Source organism: Apiospora kogelbergensis (genome assembly GCF_038363985.1).
Source record: "Apiospora kogelbergensis strain CBS 113332 chromosome Unknown utg000008l_segment0_segment0, whole genome shotgun sequence".
Classification (NCBI taxonomy): domain Eukaryota; kingdom Fungi; phylum Ascomycota; class Sordariomycetes; order Amphisphaeriales; family Apiosporaceae; genus Apiospora; species Apiospora kogelbergensis.
Genome location: NW_027117425.1, coordinates 1,657,683 through 1,672,385, shown reverse-complemented (window position 1 = coordinate 1,672,385; position 14,703 = coordinate 1,657,683). Strand labels below are relative to the sequence as shown.

Here is a 14,703-nt window from a genome sequence, read left to right as displayed (position 1 = left end):
CTTGTTTTGTTCTGGCCCTTCCAGATCACCCGTTACCTCTTCCAATGTAAGCTCGTAGGCTCGTCTCCGGGTTGCCATGGGGGGCTTGCGACGGCGCCTATGCTGCTGTATCAGATCTGTTGGTTCAGCCCACGTATGGACGATGGGGGAAGCAAGATTGGCGGCTGTCCGTAAGCTATGCATGCATCATCTACTTGAGGCGAGCTAGTCAGCTCATAGAATGCGCATGCTGTCAATAGAGCCTGCCAGTGCTGGCAATACTTATTGCGGAAGAGATAAACCGGGTTTCCTGGCGTGTCGAAACCCGAGAATAAGTGGCCGGTACCCATCGTTAACGTCGTCCTCCTCCTGGGTCGATCTGTGCTTCTGGGCCTCCCTCACCTGTGCTATCTATCCAGCACTTGGTGTTGACTGGATCCCAATTCTGCCCCTTCTCTGGATCTATCCTCATCAACCGCCGTCGGATTCTAGCTGCGGTCGTGCGACTAGGGGATTCTCCCAAATATATTTCTTGGCCGAGACCATAGTTGATGTGCTCTACTGTCTATCATTCAGGACAATTTTGAAACCCGACCAAAAAGCATGGAACAATAGCAGATCGGCATCATATCAGGCGGGTTTTTTATTTTGCTATCGAGGGAAGATGCCGTCGTTCACTATATTCAAGCGTGGGGCACGCGACTTTATTAATAAATCCGACAAGCGAGAACAGACCTCAGCCGACGGCGACAGGAGCAGCCCGCCACCCAACAACAGCAACGTGCCAGGGCAGGAGCAAGAGCAGGGGCGGGAGCAGGGGCGGGAGCAGGAGTCTGGCCCAGAGCTGAAGCCATTCGGCAAAAAGCAGCCCTTGAAGGAATTAATCCGACGAGCGACAGTATCACGGAGGGGGCGACCAGCGAAGCTCCAGAGACGCCGGAGCGCTATGGTGACCTCGACGACTTCGCGCACACGGTCGGTAAGTAATGTTCCATCAGTCCGGCCTGGAACAATGCCTTCCCTTGCAAGTCGGCCTGCCAGCTGCACGCTCCCCGTTTGCACCTGACGGCTCACTTACAGTTGAGGCTACTAGTCGCAGTAGATCATCCCCCGACTCTTCAAGTGAGGGGAGCAAGTGGTCGCATGACCTCGGACGATATCTGCATTGGTCCCAATTTCTGGTTAGGAAGTCAATTGCGGTATCAGACCATCATAGTGGACTTCTCGACCTTTTCCCTTCGTCCCAATTTGTTTTTATCCAGGGGGCCGCTCATAGCGGTGAATTGACACTAACGAAAGCATCCCCCCGAACCACAGACTTCCAACAGCTCCCCACCGGTTTCAGCAGCTGCCGTGAGATCCCCACGCTCGCCCATTGATCCGAACAAGCCTCTGCCCTCTCCGCCTCCTCCTGGAACCGTCGACAAGGCAGATGGACAGCGAGCCGCCCCCAAGGTACTGAAACTCAAACGCATCATGGCCACGCTGAGCGACGTTGAGATCGAGAAGCTGTTCTCGGGTGCTCCACAATACTTCGCCCGTAGTCAGGGTCTCGGCACCGGAGCTCCGGTAAGCACCTTTTCCTGCCCGTCTCGGACCATCCATGTTTCGTTTTCCTTTGCTGGAGCCTTCCTGTCGTATGACTGCTCTGGAACGCGCTGCCCCCTTACGTACGCCCCCTTTCTCTCAACATCACTAACATCGTGTGGTAAAGCATCCGTCGGTGGCGTTTCCATGGGATGAGGAGTTGATCATCCGGGACTTGAGTGACCACACTCAAATAGAGCACGACGCATGGGGAAATGTCACTGCGAGTCCCCGAATCATCCAGAGGGACCCATTATCATGTAAATCGCCAACGGGCAAAAGACGGCCTCATTTCAACTCGAAATGTTGCGAACGTCCAAATATGCTGAGCATGCAGGGGCTCGAAAAGGGCTCTGTAGGCTATCAAGCCGCCTTGGAGTTGGCCGTGGCCGATGCCCTGCAAGATGAGCAGTATGGATTCGACAGTCTGGGTGCCAAGTCTCATGTCGTCATGGAGCGGCGCCAACAGCTCATCAATTCAAGAGATGGGCTGCGGAATCTCGATGAAGCTGAAATCATGGAACAGCTAATCGGATGTGAGCAGAGATATCAATCAGATCGCAAGGACAAGACTATGCGGCCGACTGAGCTTCATAACGAACTTTTCTCAAAGATTCTGCACCCGCCAACTAGGATCGTTGACCGGGACGATCCATGTAGCTTGTCGGGCCAGATATATGCCTTGGTAAAGATACTTGCAGCTGCTAATGCCTGGATTGACTTTTCTCGCGTCGAGTGGAGGATACGCCTTGGTCAAATTCTGTGGGGTATCCCACTGGACGACGAGCTCGAGGATGGATCCTCCATCAATGAGGGAGTCGACGATCAGGACCGAAGCGAAGAGCGACATTGGCTTCTCATACAGATGCTCTTGGCTTGCGAGTTACTCATACGACTAGACATCATAACTGACGGCGATGAGTTTGGGGCAGCCAATCTGAGGATGGCGGAAATCCATCGATTTGAAAAGGAAGCGAATCCTTCTGTGAGGTGGTCGTTGCTCCTCGCCCGTACTTGGCTCGAAAACATCACGGTCACTAAGACCGAAGCACCTCACTCGGGAGCTTCCACGCCAAAGGGCTGGCTCACAACCCTGACGAACAAAATGTCGCTCAAACATGATCATATTGGGTCTCACTATGTTGGCTCGCACTATGTCGACTCTTCGCAGCATCACCCCGAGTACTTGTATGCAATCAAGGGACGTTATACGGAAAGACAAGTCGAGGGTCTGGTACAGTTTGCGCGGAAATTACGTTGGCCAGATATCGAAACATATGTCACCGGGGTGTCTATCAATGCGCCTGCAATGGCTCGGGCAACACCCATCAACACGCCCCTGGCCACGAGTGATACTAACCGTTCTTCATATTTTCCAAGCGAGAAGAAAGGTGGAGAGATTCAGAGAAACCCGTCAAGGAGGCGCAAAGTGGAAGCAGCGTTACATCCCACGGGCTGGCTCTCCAAATCCTACTGCTCTGGACTTATCCTACCCGGAGAGGCTTTGTCACACTTCCTCATGTCCACGCTACTTGAGAATGACCAAGATGCCATGTCGAAACTAGGGCCTATGTCAAACTTGTGTGGCGGGTTTATTTATCGTGGCAAGAGCTTCTGGAGTACTGCCTGTATCGTTGGGCGTGTCTTGGCTGCAGGCCAGGGGGCGGCCGAGTGTATGGGCTGGATTAGTACGGACGTTACACCCGAAAACATGAGCGACCGGTGGCTTAATGTTAACGTCGAGGATATCCCTGGTAAGTCTTGGCATTATTCCATACTCTACGAATCAAGGCGCTGACACCATCAAGACGACATCACACGCACCGGGAAAAAGGCGCGTCTCTGGGGCAAGACGATTGTTGAGCGCGAATCTGACGTGCTTGGCGACGCTGATCCATCCAATGTCCTGCCAGCGGATTTCATTATTCCACACGAGAACCACTATGCAGAACCGCCCCCTTCGAATATTCGAATCGAGCTGAGATCCCTTGATCTTCTTGCCCCTGTGGATAGTGCGCACTCAACACCGACTACCGAAAGAGACATGACCCCTTTCTCCGACTTCAGCGCTGTCTCTGAAATTCACACCTATCCCGCTACAACATCGTTCACTATGACACACGACTTACTAGAACAGGGTGAAGACATGGATTTCTCGCTGGCAAAAGATGTCTACTTCGTTACGGCACATCCTTGTGTGCCATCAAGCCGCGTCAAACTCCTGAAGTCACCAACAAGCCCGACAATACAACAGGTAGATGTTGAGGGCCACGACTGGAACAGCAAGGCGTCGAGCTCGGCCTATATTACTGGTATGTCATGTCACTTCCGAATTATGTCTGGCTGTACAGTCTTGAACCAGCTGCTAACTTCTGTTCCCACAAGGCCACCCGCTCCACAAGTTCTACTCGTACACATCCATCCACTTAACCGAGCTCTTGATGAAAAGAAATGCTACCCTAGAAGAGCTAACTGGCGCTCTTCCCATCGAGCCGTCACCCAGAAGGAGGGCCTCTTCTACGCCGCGGCCCTCGCGTGTGCTCGTAATCGACTGCGTCACGGGTTTCGCGCCGCCGACGTCTCCCGAGATGGCATCCCTGTCCCGCGTCAGCTCCATCTCGGCCGACTTCGGGCTCGAGCCCATGTCCGGATCATCTCCGTCGCTCCGGTTGCAAACCCCTCCCCGTGGTAACGGTATCGGTATCGACCCGTCAGCAACGGAGAGGCCACCGCTCAACACCACCGCGACCTCGGCATCGACGTCGTCGTCGTCGTCGTCGTTTGTGGCCGGCCGCAGGGCTTCGAGGATCGACCCCCTCCCGCGCCCGGGGCTGAGTCCAAAATGCGCATCCCTTCACGCCGGCGACAGTTCGGCTCAGACCTCGAGGTCATGGTCCGCGCCCTCTGCGCCGAGAAGGGCTGGAACGCCATTGTCAGCCGGCGTAGGCGCGGCTGCCTGGCCTGCGCGATCCGCGAGGCGGGCGCGCTGGGGTGGAGAGTCATCATCCGGGTTGAGTAGTGGTAATACCCACCTACCTACCTAAAATACCTCCATGTAGAAACCGTCATGTTCCGAACCACGTATTAACGATACGATACAGTGTGTATATTGGCTGCGTGGCGGGAGGCGTACTGGATAACAGTCCACGAGGGTCATGTCGTTGATTACGAGCATTCTTTCCTTCCTTTTGTTTGTCATGGTGGTTTTCATTTTCTTCCAACCATCGAGCGAGCGTGTTATGTGAGGTTAACGATACGGTACAGAAACTCGGATACAAAACCATCCTCAATATTTATTTGTAGAAGGGAGGATTGATAAGGTTGCAGGCAGAAGAGACAGTACAGAGAGGGAAGGGAAAAGAAATATTGCATGCATGCACGCTTCATCGTCCGCTTCTCATTTTCATCGGCATTTGGGACACAAGTTGAAGGGTATCTGAAGCACACAAAATAGTACATATCTATCCATCCCTCCCAATCTTGGGTTGTGAGATACCCCTCGAAATATGTAAGACGAGAAACGACACATACAAGAAGACGATTCTCCTTTCTGCACGATGCTTTTTTTTTTTTTTTTCTTTCTTTACATGCTGATGTTGAAGCCCCAACGCCACGCTCTGAAAGAGTATTAATTCCAATAGCTAGCATCGTCACTGCTCGCAATTCATCCTCCATCCACTTGGAAATTCTTGAATGGACGTACATTTCCTAATGGTACATATTGGATGTTGCCAGCAATTCACACAGGCTACGGACCCCACTTCGAGGCGATCATGTTATAAATCGCTTGATACATCGGACCTGCTTTGGGTGAAACACGACGTGTCCGCTCGAATAAGTCTCCCAGCTCCTTGGAAAGAACGTTCTTGGGCCAATGGTCAGCCCCGCCGAGTTTGAGGAGCAGTCGTATGACGGGGATGTTAATGCGGCCCGTGGGCGGCTCAGTCTCTTCGGCCAAGGCCGTGTGGTAGCCCTCGAGCGTCACCTCCCACGTCTGGGTTGCCGAGAGACGGGCGCCCGCCCGGACCAACCAGAAGAGCTTCTTGACGGATTCCTCGTCCCAAGGCCCCGTCAACAACTTTTCGGGGATCTCCGTGTCGCAGTGCACTTCTATTAGACTGGTGTGGTCGCCAAGATAGGTCATGTCGTGTGCTGATTTGGCCACGAAGGAGTCGTAGTCGTGGAGGAAATAGGCCATTCCCGATAGGGGTGTACTCCCCTTTGAATCGTCAGGCCCGCCGCCGCAATCCAGCCTGTTGGCCGTATCCGGGTTTCCCCACAACTTCTCATGCTGGTAGAACCGGTTCCTTCCGTGGCGCTTAACCCAGAGGTCCCAGCATTCTGTGATGAACGAGACGTCGACCCATGAGTACTCCAGAAGAGCGGACTGGTTTGGCATGGTTAGCAAATATGACAGTTTGGTGTAGGATGTGATGTTCATGCTCACCTGAAATTCGGGACTGCCGCCAAACCTCGATGAATCCTCTTGCCAACTGTAGTAACTCTTGACTCCAGGCCCAGACTTTAAGCATCCAAACCAAACATCCCAAGTTGGACCGAAGGCGTTGAGAAAGGTGGCTCGTCGCGTGGAAAGGCCAGATAACATGTGACCTATCCGCGGACTGGCCTTGGCCAGATTGGCGGTCTCGCTTGCCCAGAAGATGCGCTCGAGAATCTCAAGGGGCAACTCTCTCTCCAGATATGAGGCCAGGGGCTTGGCGGGCTTCGACTTCGACTTCTGCTTCTTCATGGTCTGGTCCCGGGTTACACTCCTTTTGGTCTTTTTGGAGGGTGCTGCTGGTTCACCTCTCTTGCGGCGCTTGCCGGGTATCCTGATAGGAGTCAATTCCATGCTGGTTGTCTCACTTTCTTTCCTTTGTTTTTATGACGGATTTTTCCTTAGTAAGCGAGCAAATGTCGCCGCCTCCTTGGTCAGGCGAGAGCTGGTGGATGATCCCCAACTAAGGTAGAGGCCAGTTGGTTTCCTTGTTTAAGACAAAGTCGCCACATTTCTGTGAAGCATGCAACCTGCTGACCAGCGCCCGGTGTCAAGTAGATTGACTTCTAGAGGTCTTGGTGGACTGATATCATACCGCGGGGCGGCTATAGCAGACGACAGCCCTTCCACCTCGTATACCAGGCGGCCCAAGTCCTTTTCACGATGTTAGACTGCTGGACTGTAGGGACTTACACGCCGGAGAATCGTCGGATGACGACTTTGTCAACCTTTTCTCGCGGCTGGTGGCTTGCCATGTGCTGGAAAGGGCCGTGCGTCGTGGGTGGGTTCTTAGCGCTTGCCTTATCCGTCATTCAGTGAAGGATTGGGGGTTGTGATTGATTGGCAGGTTGATTGGCAGATTGGCAGATTGGCAGATTGGCTATTATGCCGGTGACTTTCTGGAAATTTTCTATGAGAATGGTAACCACCCCCCCCTGCTGTGACGCCATAACCAGCTTTGCAGATGCCACTTGTCGCCGCGACACGTCCAACGACATCGAGCTCCGCTGCAGCAATGCGATAGTATAAACCGCATCAGCTACTTGCCCATCTCCCAAGTATCCAAGATGGCAGCCGCTGGTTTGCCGGTGCCGTCGCGCGGATTGCTTCGCTTTCTTCGCCTGCAAACAGCAAACCTCGGTTTCTTCAGCCCGAACCATGGCCCCGAGTCGTCCAGGGTCTTCTGCGCAGCTAAGAAACAGCTGAGGCCCTCGAGGACAGCCTGCGCCTCTCTTGGACCAGAGGAACCCCGCCTGCAGTCGAGCTTGATCAATCTCGAACGACTGCTGCAGAACCAAACCCCTCGAGCGCTGCCAAACCCTCGACCGAGACAGTCGACCCTCTTCAAGTCGGAAATAGGCACACGATGGAGCTCTACAGACAAACAGCCCGACCCTGCCGCCTGCAAGCAAAACTGGCAGGGGAAGCTATGGGGAAGTGGCCCGAGGAAGGCGCCAGCTTCTGGACTGAAGCCCGAGGACATACCAGAGACGGACGGCGAGGGCGAGAACAATTCCATGTTCAATAAGCCCCGGCAACTCAGCTCCAAGGCTGCTCTCGAGCCTCGCCTGCGCTGCACAGAGGTAGATGCGAATGGTGAGGCGGCATTCGTGGATAGCGAGTTCAAGAAGAGCGAACTTGTCGCAAGGGTAAGCAAGCGCCTCACATATTCAGTCTCAAGCTTTCGGGCTTTGGGCCAGCTACTGATCTTCTATGCAGTTTGGACTATTGCCCCGTGATCTACGCAAGATCGATTCGTCCAATCTACCGCATATCCTGGTCCGGGAAAGGGCTATTCTCGTGAATCTCCTCCACCTCCGTGTGCTTGTCACCCATAACCGAGTATTGCTGTTTGACGTATATGGCTCCAAGAGCTCATACCCCCAGTCGGCTTTTATGTACGATCTACAGCACAAGTTGCAAAACAAGACCGCTGCGGCCAGCGGAGGACTGTCTTACGAGTTCCGCGCCCTAGAAGCTGTACTTCAATCCGTCACGCAGGAGCTTGAGTCGGACTTTGAGGCTGTCCGTGACCCCGTCATTCGAATTCTGAGCGATCTGGAAGATGATATTGATCGCCATAAACTTCGCATCCTGCTTATTCTATCCAAGCGGGTGTCCACCTTTGAGCAGAAGGCCAAGTTGGTGCGGGATGCTATCGAGGATCTTCTCGAGGCCGATGATGATCTTGCTGCTATGTATTTGACCGAGAAGACGCACGACATCTACCGAGCACCTGATGACCACACTGATGTCGAGCTGTTGTTGGAATCCTACCATAAGTTTTGCGACGAAATCGTGCAAGAATCCGGTAATTTGGTGTCTGGCATCAGAAACACCGAAGAAATGTAAGTTGAGGCCCCTTTTCAGTTCGAGCACCAGATCACACCCAGGCTAACCTTGGTCGCCAGTATCCGCGCCATCTTGGATGCGAATCGAAACGCTCTCATGCTTCTTGAATTGAAGTTTAGTGTTGGCACGCTCGGTCTGGCCATGGGTACCTTTATCGCGGGCCTGTACGGAATGAACCTGGAGAACTTCATCGAGGAGACCAACTGGGGCTTTGGCGCCGTCACGGGTGTTAGCGTCATCCTTTCGGTCTGGGTCTGCGTGATCGGCATGAAGCGCCTCCGCAGCCTGCAGCGCGTCAAAATGGCGGGCACTGACCGCCGCGGCGTCGAACAGGGCTATCACTGGTTCCAGGACGATGGCCACGCCGGCCTTCTCGACCCCCGCAGCCGCGAGAAGCTGCGCCGCATGAACATGATGAAGAATCAGCATACGACCAGCAAGAAGAAATGGTGGATGGGAGCGTAAGCGGAGCTGGTGGTCTGACTGCCCTGTTCCTATCGTATACGTTCCATACTTGGCACACCAGTGAACTAACTGGCTGACCTTGTCGAGACCAATAGAGTACGCCTGCCCCAGGAAGAGGCGGAGCACCTGTATATTTCAACCCCCAGAAGACATGACTGTCACTACTCTTCCCGTGTATAAAGTTGCGGTTGTCGGAGAAAGATGTACGAGTATTACGAATACCAGATAACGCGCTGATAGTTGAGGACTCCCAGCTTGCAATATAACAATAATGACTAAAAGTAACTGTAATTCTCCATGCGTATGTGATGGCCTCGCCTGTCCACGGAGAGAAGGTGCTTTTGCCCGACTTGTGGTTCACATGGACATCATACCAAGTTACGCCTGCCCACTTTGTTGTTTTCTGATATGACAAGGAACTCCCTCGCTTGGTTTCTTCGTGGCTCCGAAGCCATGCTACCGGTGGGTTCCGGCTAGTCTGTTGGCTGTACATGTAAGCTCTTAGGCAGTCATGCTTACTAGGAACTACAGGACACAAGCACGCCCTTGTCGTACTCAAGGGGATATAACACTTTCCGGAAGTAAGCGTCACTATACGAGCTGTACATCCTGAAGCCCTGCTGAGCTCAGCAAACTATATATTTAGGGGGACCCCAGCTGTTTTTTAACAGGGCACACAGTGGTTATGCGGCATGTCGTAAGCTGTAAGCTGGCAAGTCGTTTTTCAATCGGATTCCTTGCTGCTGGCAGGGGGGTTGATACATGATATTGACGTAAGGAGATATACAGTCAAGCCAACTGTACGAGCTGGACATATACTTTCCGACGAAGGCAGTAAGATGGTTCGGGGTTACCTTATAAGTAGTCTCTTCCCATGTCTCTGGCGTCCCTTAAGTACATAAGCTGCGGGTAGTACTTCGAAAGTAAGCATCTTTTTGTTACTATCTCGCCTACCCGTTGCTTCCCTATCATCATACTTTTTCTACCTATCAGATCTGCTTGCGTTTCAGCAGCACCAATGGAATCCTCTTCTACTTCTGCCAGGAGGCGACTCCTTGTTCTCATCGGCTCCGGCCCAGGCATCGGCATCGCCACGGCTTCGCTTTTCGCCTCCAAGGGCTTCTCCGTGGCGTTACTCTCCCGCAACGCCGAGCGTCTAGAGGAAAGCGCCATCAAAGTTCGCACGTTGGTAGCTAGCGAGGTGCAATCCGTAGAGACGTTCCCGGTGGATGCGTCGGACCACGCGGCGCTCCGGACGGCTCTCGAGGCGGTCCACGCCGCCCTCGGCCCACCCGAGGTCGTCGTCTACAACGCGGCGCGCGTGGGCCCCTCGCAGTTCGGCGCATTCGTGCCCGACGAGCTACTGGACGATTTCAAGTTGAACGGCGTCGGCCTCTACGTCGCCGCAGCCTGGGCGATGCCCTACTTGGCCGAGCTAGCGTCACAAAAAGGAGGAGAAGAAGAAAAGGCTCTTTGCCGCCCGAGCTTCTTGCTAAGCGGCAGCGGCATCAACTACAAGCCCATTCCGCAGCTCTTCAGCCTCTCGATGCAGAAGGCGGCCCAGGCGAACTTGTTGAAGTCGCTGGAGCATATGTACGGCCCCAAGGGCGTGCACGTCGCGAGGCTCGACATCAACGGGTTCGTGCGGGAGGACGACGATACGATGGCGCCCGCACGGTGCGCCGAGCAGCACTGGAGGTTAAGTCAGCAACAACAGAAGGACTGGGATCAGGTCGTCGACGTCGGGGATATGGATGCGCTTATCGAGGCGATGAAGGCCCAGGGCATGATGTAGATGGCTTGGGGAAACTCCAAAGGCCGCTGCCCGAAAAGGATGGAACTGTGATTTCAATATGGTGATATTAAAATCTATATACTTATTTAGTTTTGCTCTACCATGCCTTGTAGGTATTATGCTCCTATCCGGGTGAGCCCAACAGTGTTCCTCCATGGTTCGTCTCTGGAGGCAAATCGGATAAAGAACCCCTTATGTTTCATATGCGCACGAATGACTAGAGACGAGCGAATAAATGTACATACAGTATATCCGATGCACGTGGCTTCACGGTGTTTGGGGCTTGAATCAGCTTGGTTTCATTGCGGGCGCGTGAATGAACGTGGCTTAGGTAGTACTTCAGAAGGAAGTGATAAAACACCTAAGTAACTCTATAGACATCATCATCGATTCATGTATTGGCAAAAGTGCATTTTGGAGGTGGATGGAAGAAGAGCAAGTAAACATTATGTTGTCGGAGTCAAGCTACTGGCAAGGAATCAGACGGTCCAAGTCTCAGCCCTTTGTCAGGTGTAATTATTTCCTCACATAAGGGCCAAAGGCTCGGTAAGGTCAACGCATCCAAGATCTCGACACTTTTCAAAGTGTAACCCCTGCGGCCATTACAGAAAGAAAAAACCGGTCAGATGTACAGATTCTATGCGGTATCGATAAACGCTATATGAAAAAGGCATGCCGGTCTTTCCATTTCAGCCCCTGCGCTCATGCCCTATATAATCCAATAATTGTGTATTTGCCCCCAGAATACTCCGGCCCGGCCCTAATCCAAATTATGTCTTGGGAACGAACTGTACGGCATCTTCAATTCGGGGAGAGCTACCTGCTGGGCCCAGCGGGATCTATGCCGCCGCTGCCGCTCTGTATGCTTGGTTGCTGCTGTGTTGTCACATTCCCGACCGCCGCTTCATCATCATCTTTATACACGACCGCGAGTGGCGGCCTTTGTGAGTTACTGTTGCTCGCAGATGACTCGGAATGCTCTATGGCGCTTTGGCTACTGGCAGCCCTGGGACGGCCCTTAAACCATTTCAGTTTCCAGATCCCACCAAGCGCTTCCTGAATGTTGGCCGTGCTTTTACTACGGTCACGCCGCCGAGCGCTGAATCCAGGGAACCCGGTGGACCTCCGCCTCCGCCTGAACGCCCGCCTTTGGCCGAGTCCGGCCTCCAAATTTGATGGATCAACACTCGACATGGAGCCCATCGATGCGTTCGAAAGGTGTCTACTAGCGCCACCGCCGCCGAGTAACGCAGTAGTCTCGTCCGCGCCGGTCGGTATGGTTACAGAACGCCGGGCACTCCTGGGTGAGCTCGGATACGCACCCTGATCTTCGAGCTCATCCCAAATGTCGGCACGGTTGGTCCAACGTGCCTTGGGCCTAAGGCCGGCGGTTAATGGCGTCGTCTCCGCCGCCGCCACGGGTCCAAAGGTATCGTAGGTAGCGGGAACTGCGGCTTCGTTTTCGTCGCCGCTGAAGGCATCTGAATCGATAAGGGATTCCTCCTCGCCCTCCGTGTCCTCCACAAGGCCAAGCCCTGGCGCCAAGGTACTTTGTCCAACGCTAGCAGGCGAGTGTTGCTCGTCACTGAGACGCCAGGAGAGCGCGAGCACTCCCGATAGGAGAATGGCCGTACCGAGAGTGATAAGACCGCCTTGCAGCGGTGTAATCAGGTTGGTTTGGTCGAAATAGATAAGACCGTCTAGGATAGCGATGATGTTGTAAATGCAAAAGACAAAGGGATATAAGACCGAAGTCGAAATAAGTTTCAGACCTCGATGAAGGTAGTACAGCTGGGTTAGGGCCAGGGTGATCAAACCCAGCACAATCATCCAAGACTGCCAGTATACAAACTGATTATCGCCGTCCGATATAGTTCGCAGAATAAGTTCGACAGCCGACTTGGCGAATAATAGCGAATGGGCAGATAAGATGCCGCTTATACATCCGTATGCGAGTCCTCGCGCAAAGCGAAACCGTGCGTTTTGCGCCAGAGAGGTCAAGTAACTGATGCCATCAACGGCCACTGCAATGCACAGGACCAGGACGATCTGAAACGCCATCCAGAGTATAAACTGCCACCGACCCATGAGAACCATGAGCTCTTTCAGACTATGCGCCGGGGAGGGGATGGCGCCAAAGATTCCTATCAGCACGGCGCCCGCAGAGACCAGCAAAGTACCCCACAAACTCCATCTTGTGAACGGCTCGCTCAAGATTATCGTGGCGCATATCGAGTTGAAGACGAGTCCGGCTGCCTGTAACGTCGATAATACGGGAAGTGGCAACGTCGATATCTGGATACTACTTCCTAGGATATTGGAGATGACGAACATGCCCATGCCCAGCTGCCATCGGCGCCTCCGGTGCGGCGGCCGGCGAACATCGTGCGGCCCCTTCTCGTCCTCGAGGATGTGCGATTTGCGCTGCAGGGTCAATCCGAGCGACTGGACACTCGTCGAGAGTAAACCAACTATGACTCCAATCTGTTGGGCGCAGAGATGCGGGTTAGAGGCTGTGCTTCCTGTTTTCAGCTGGGGGCGGGAGCTGGCAAACCTACCGCAATGCTCCCCCGGGGGGACAAACCGCCCAGCGACCCCATTTGCAGCAGTGTTTTGTCGGATTTCTTAGATCATCTGGCGAAGGTCGCAGATGAAAAGTAAACTCGGCCTCGCATTGAGGTGATGATCTCGTCTTTGGTCGGGCCACGGTCGTTGTGTGCTTGTTGTAGTTGTCGCAACTCAATGTATAGCCAGCCTTGAGCCTCCGGAGCGCGCCGGTCGAGTCGTGGTAGTCACAGGGGGGGTTTTTTTTTACTTAAGTAATCGAGGGGCGCGGGTGTCGCGCCTTGTCGCACAACGTCGGTCAGGTAGTGTATGCAGTAACGAATGTTGTGGTTCAAGACAAAAGAGCGATCAAATGATGATGATGGGTGACGAGTGCGGTGTGGGCGATGACGCTGCAGCTGGACCAGGGTCCTACCCAAAATGGCGGCGTGGGATGGCCTGTCTGTCGAACGGTAGTGGTGGTTGTTTGGGGAGGTGCCTGTCCCGGCGCCTAGATTTGGTAGGGTTTCAACAACTTCACAGCTGTCTTCCAAGATCATGGGGCAGCAGATGGATTGATCAATGGTAAATGCCGAGTCTAGCATGGGGAGGAAAATGGCAATCTGGGAATGCTGTAGCGACCGCCGAAAGGCACGGGCTCGACTGTATCATCGACGGCGACAAAGGGATATCTCAGGGCTACGTTAGTGTTGGGGTAGGGGGCGGATGGATGTGTCCTGACACGCCCAGTTGATCTTCTCGAGGGGCCCATGAGGATGTACGTATGCATGTGTTGTTGTCCGTCGTGGGTTCTTTTCTTCCCACTCACCACTCCTGACTCCGGCATTGATTGAAACACATTGGGCCGCTGGGGGTTTATAATAACCAAGCGCTACCGCTGCCGCTACCGCTACCGATGCCCCATACCTCCATACCTCCATGCAGCCATGCAGCCATGCAGCCATACCGGGTGCAATTGCAAGCGATCAGAGATTAACAAAAGCTTGGGGGGCGATACTCATGCTCGTTCATGTCACCAGCACTGCACACTGCACACTGCACACTGCACTGCATTGCTGTAGCAGGGTCCACATGAGCCAACATTCCGGCCAAACAGAAACAAAGCACTTTGACGGATCAAGCGACGCGGCGAACACATGGCTATGCCGATTGTAGATCAATGAAATGAACCGACTCTGCTGGACGGATATGGTGTTAGTTGGGCACGAGCGAGACGCTCTGTTATCGGTGTCTCTCAACTCACCCAAGCTGAGACAGAATACATTTGCGTTAGTATCGTTAGTATCGTTATGGCGGTGTGGCTCAATCTAGATAATCATCGTGGCTTGGCCATTTATCTTGAAGCACCTCGTAGCTCATGGATGATGGGGGAGGAACAGCGGCCATAGAGCCTAAGCAGCCAGCAGCTGACTAGCAATCGAGGTCTGGGGGCCGTGACGCTATTTGGCAGGCCAAGCTTGGG

At 53.7% G+C, this 14,703-nt stretch overlaps 5 protein-coding genes across 5 annotated transcripts; 3 read left to right on the top strand and 2 right to left on the bottom strand.

The window, feature by feature from the left end:
- Nucleotides 1-643: 643 nt before the first annotated feature.
- PG998_012503 (uncharacterized protein) lies at nt 644-4,585 on the top strand (the record flags this gene model as incomplete). The annotated part of the gene is made up of 6 exons (XM_066879319.1): nt 644-958; nt 1,297-1,548; nt 1,811-3,320; nt 3,375-3,878; nt 3,952-4,225; nt 4,282-4,585. The coding sequence occupies 6 exons, from the start codon at nt 644-646 to the stop codon at nt 4,583-4,585; spliced, it is 3,159 nt and encodes a 1,052-aa protein (XP_066725703.1).
- A 729-nt stretch (nt 4,586-5,314) lies between these two features.
- PG998_012502 (uncharacterized protein) lies at nt 5,315-6,418 on the bottom strand (the record flags this gene model as incomplete). Its single annotated transcript, XM_066879318.1, has 2 exons — nt 5,315-5,953; nt 6,014-6,418. 2 exons carry the CDS (start codon nt 6,416-6,418, stop codon nt 5,315-5,317), a joined length of 1,044 nt encoding a protein of 347 aa, XP_066725702.1.
- A 713-nt stretch (nt 6,419-7,131) lies between these two features.
- Nucleotides 7,132-8,881, top strand: PG998_012501 (inner membrane magnesium transporter MRS2; the record flags this gene model as incomplete). The annotated part of the gene is made up of 3 exons (XM_066879317.1): nt 7,132-7,713; nt 7,784-8,412; nt 8,476-8,881. The coding sequence occupies 3 exons, from the start codon at nt 7,132-7,134 to the stop codon at nt 8,879-8,881; spliced, it is 1,617 nt and encodes a 538-aa protein (XP_066725701.1).
- A 1,018-nt stretch (nt 8,882-9,899) lies between these two features.
- PG998_012500 (uncharacterized protein) lies at nt 9,900-10,676 on the top strand (the record flags this gene model as incomplete). The annotated part of the gene is made up of 1 exon (XM_066879316.1): nt 9,900-10,676. The coding sequence occupies one exon, from the start codon at nt 9,900-9,902 to the stop codon at nt 10,674-10,676; it is 777 nt and encodes a 258-aa protein (XP_066725700.1).
- Nucleotides 10,677-11,492: 816 nt separating this feature from the next.
- Nucleotides 11,493-13,276, bottom strand: PG998_012499 (uncharacterized protein; the record flags this gene model as incomplete). Its single annotated transcript, XM_066879315.1, has 2 exons — nt 11,493-13,160; nt 13,235-13,276. The coding sequence occupies 2 exons, from the start codon at nt 13,274-13,276 to the stop codon at nt 11,493-11,495; spliced, it is 1,710 nt and encodes a 569-aa protein (XP_066725699.1).
- Nucleotides 13,277-14,703: the final 1,427 nt, after the last annotated feature.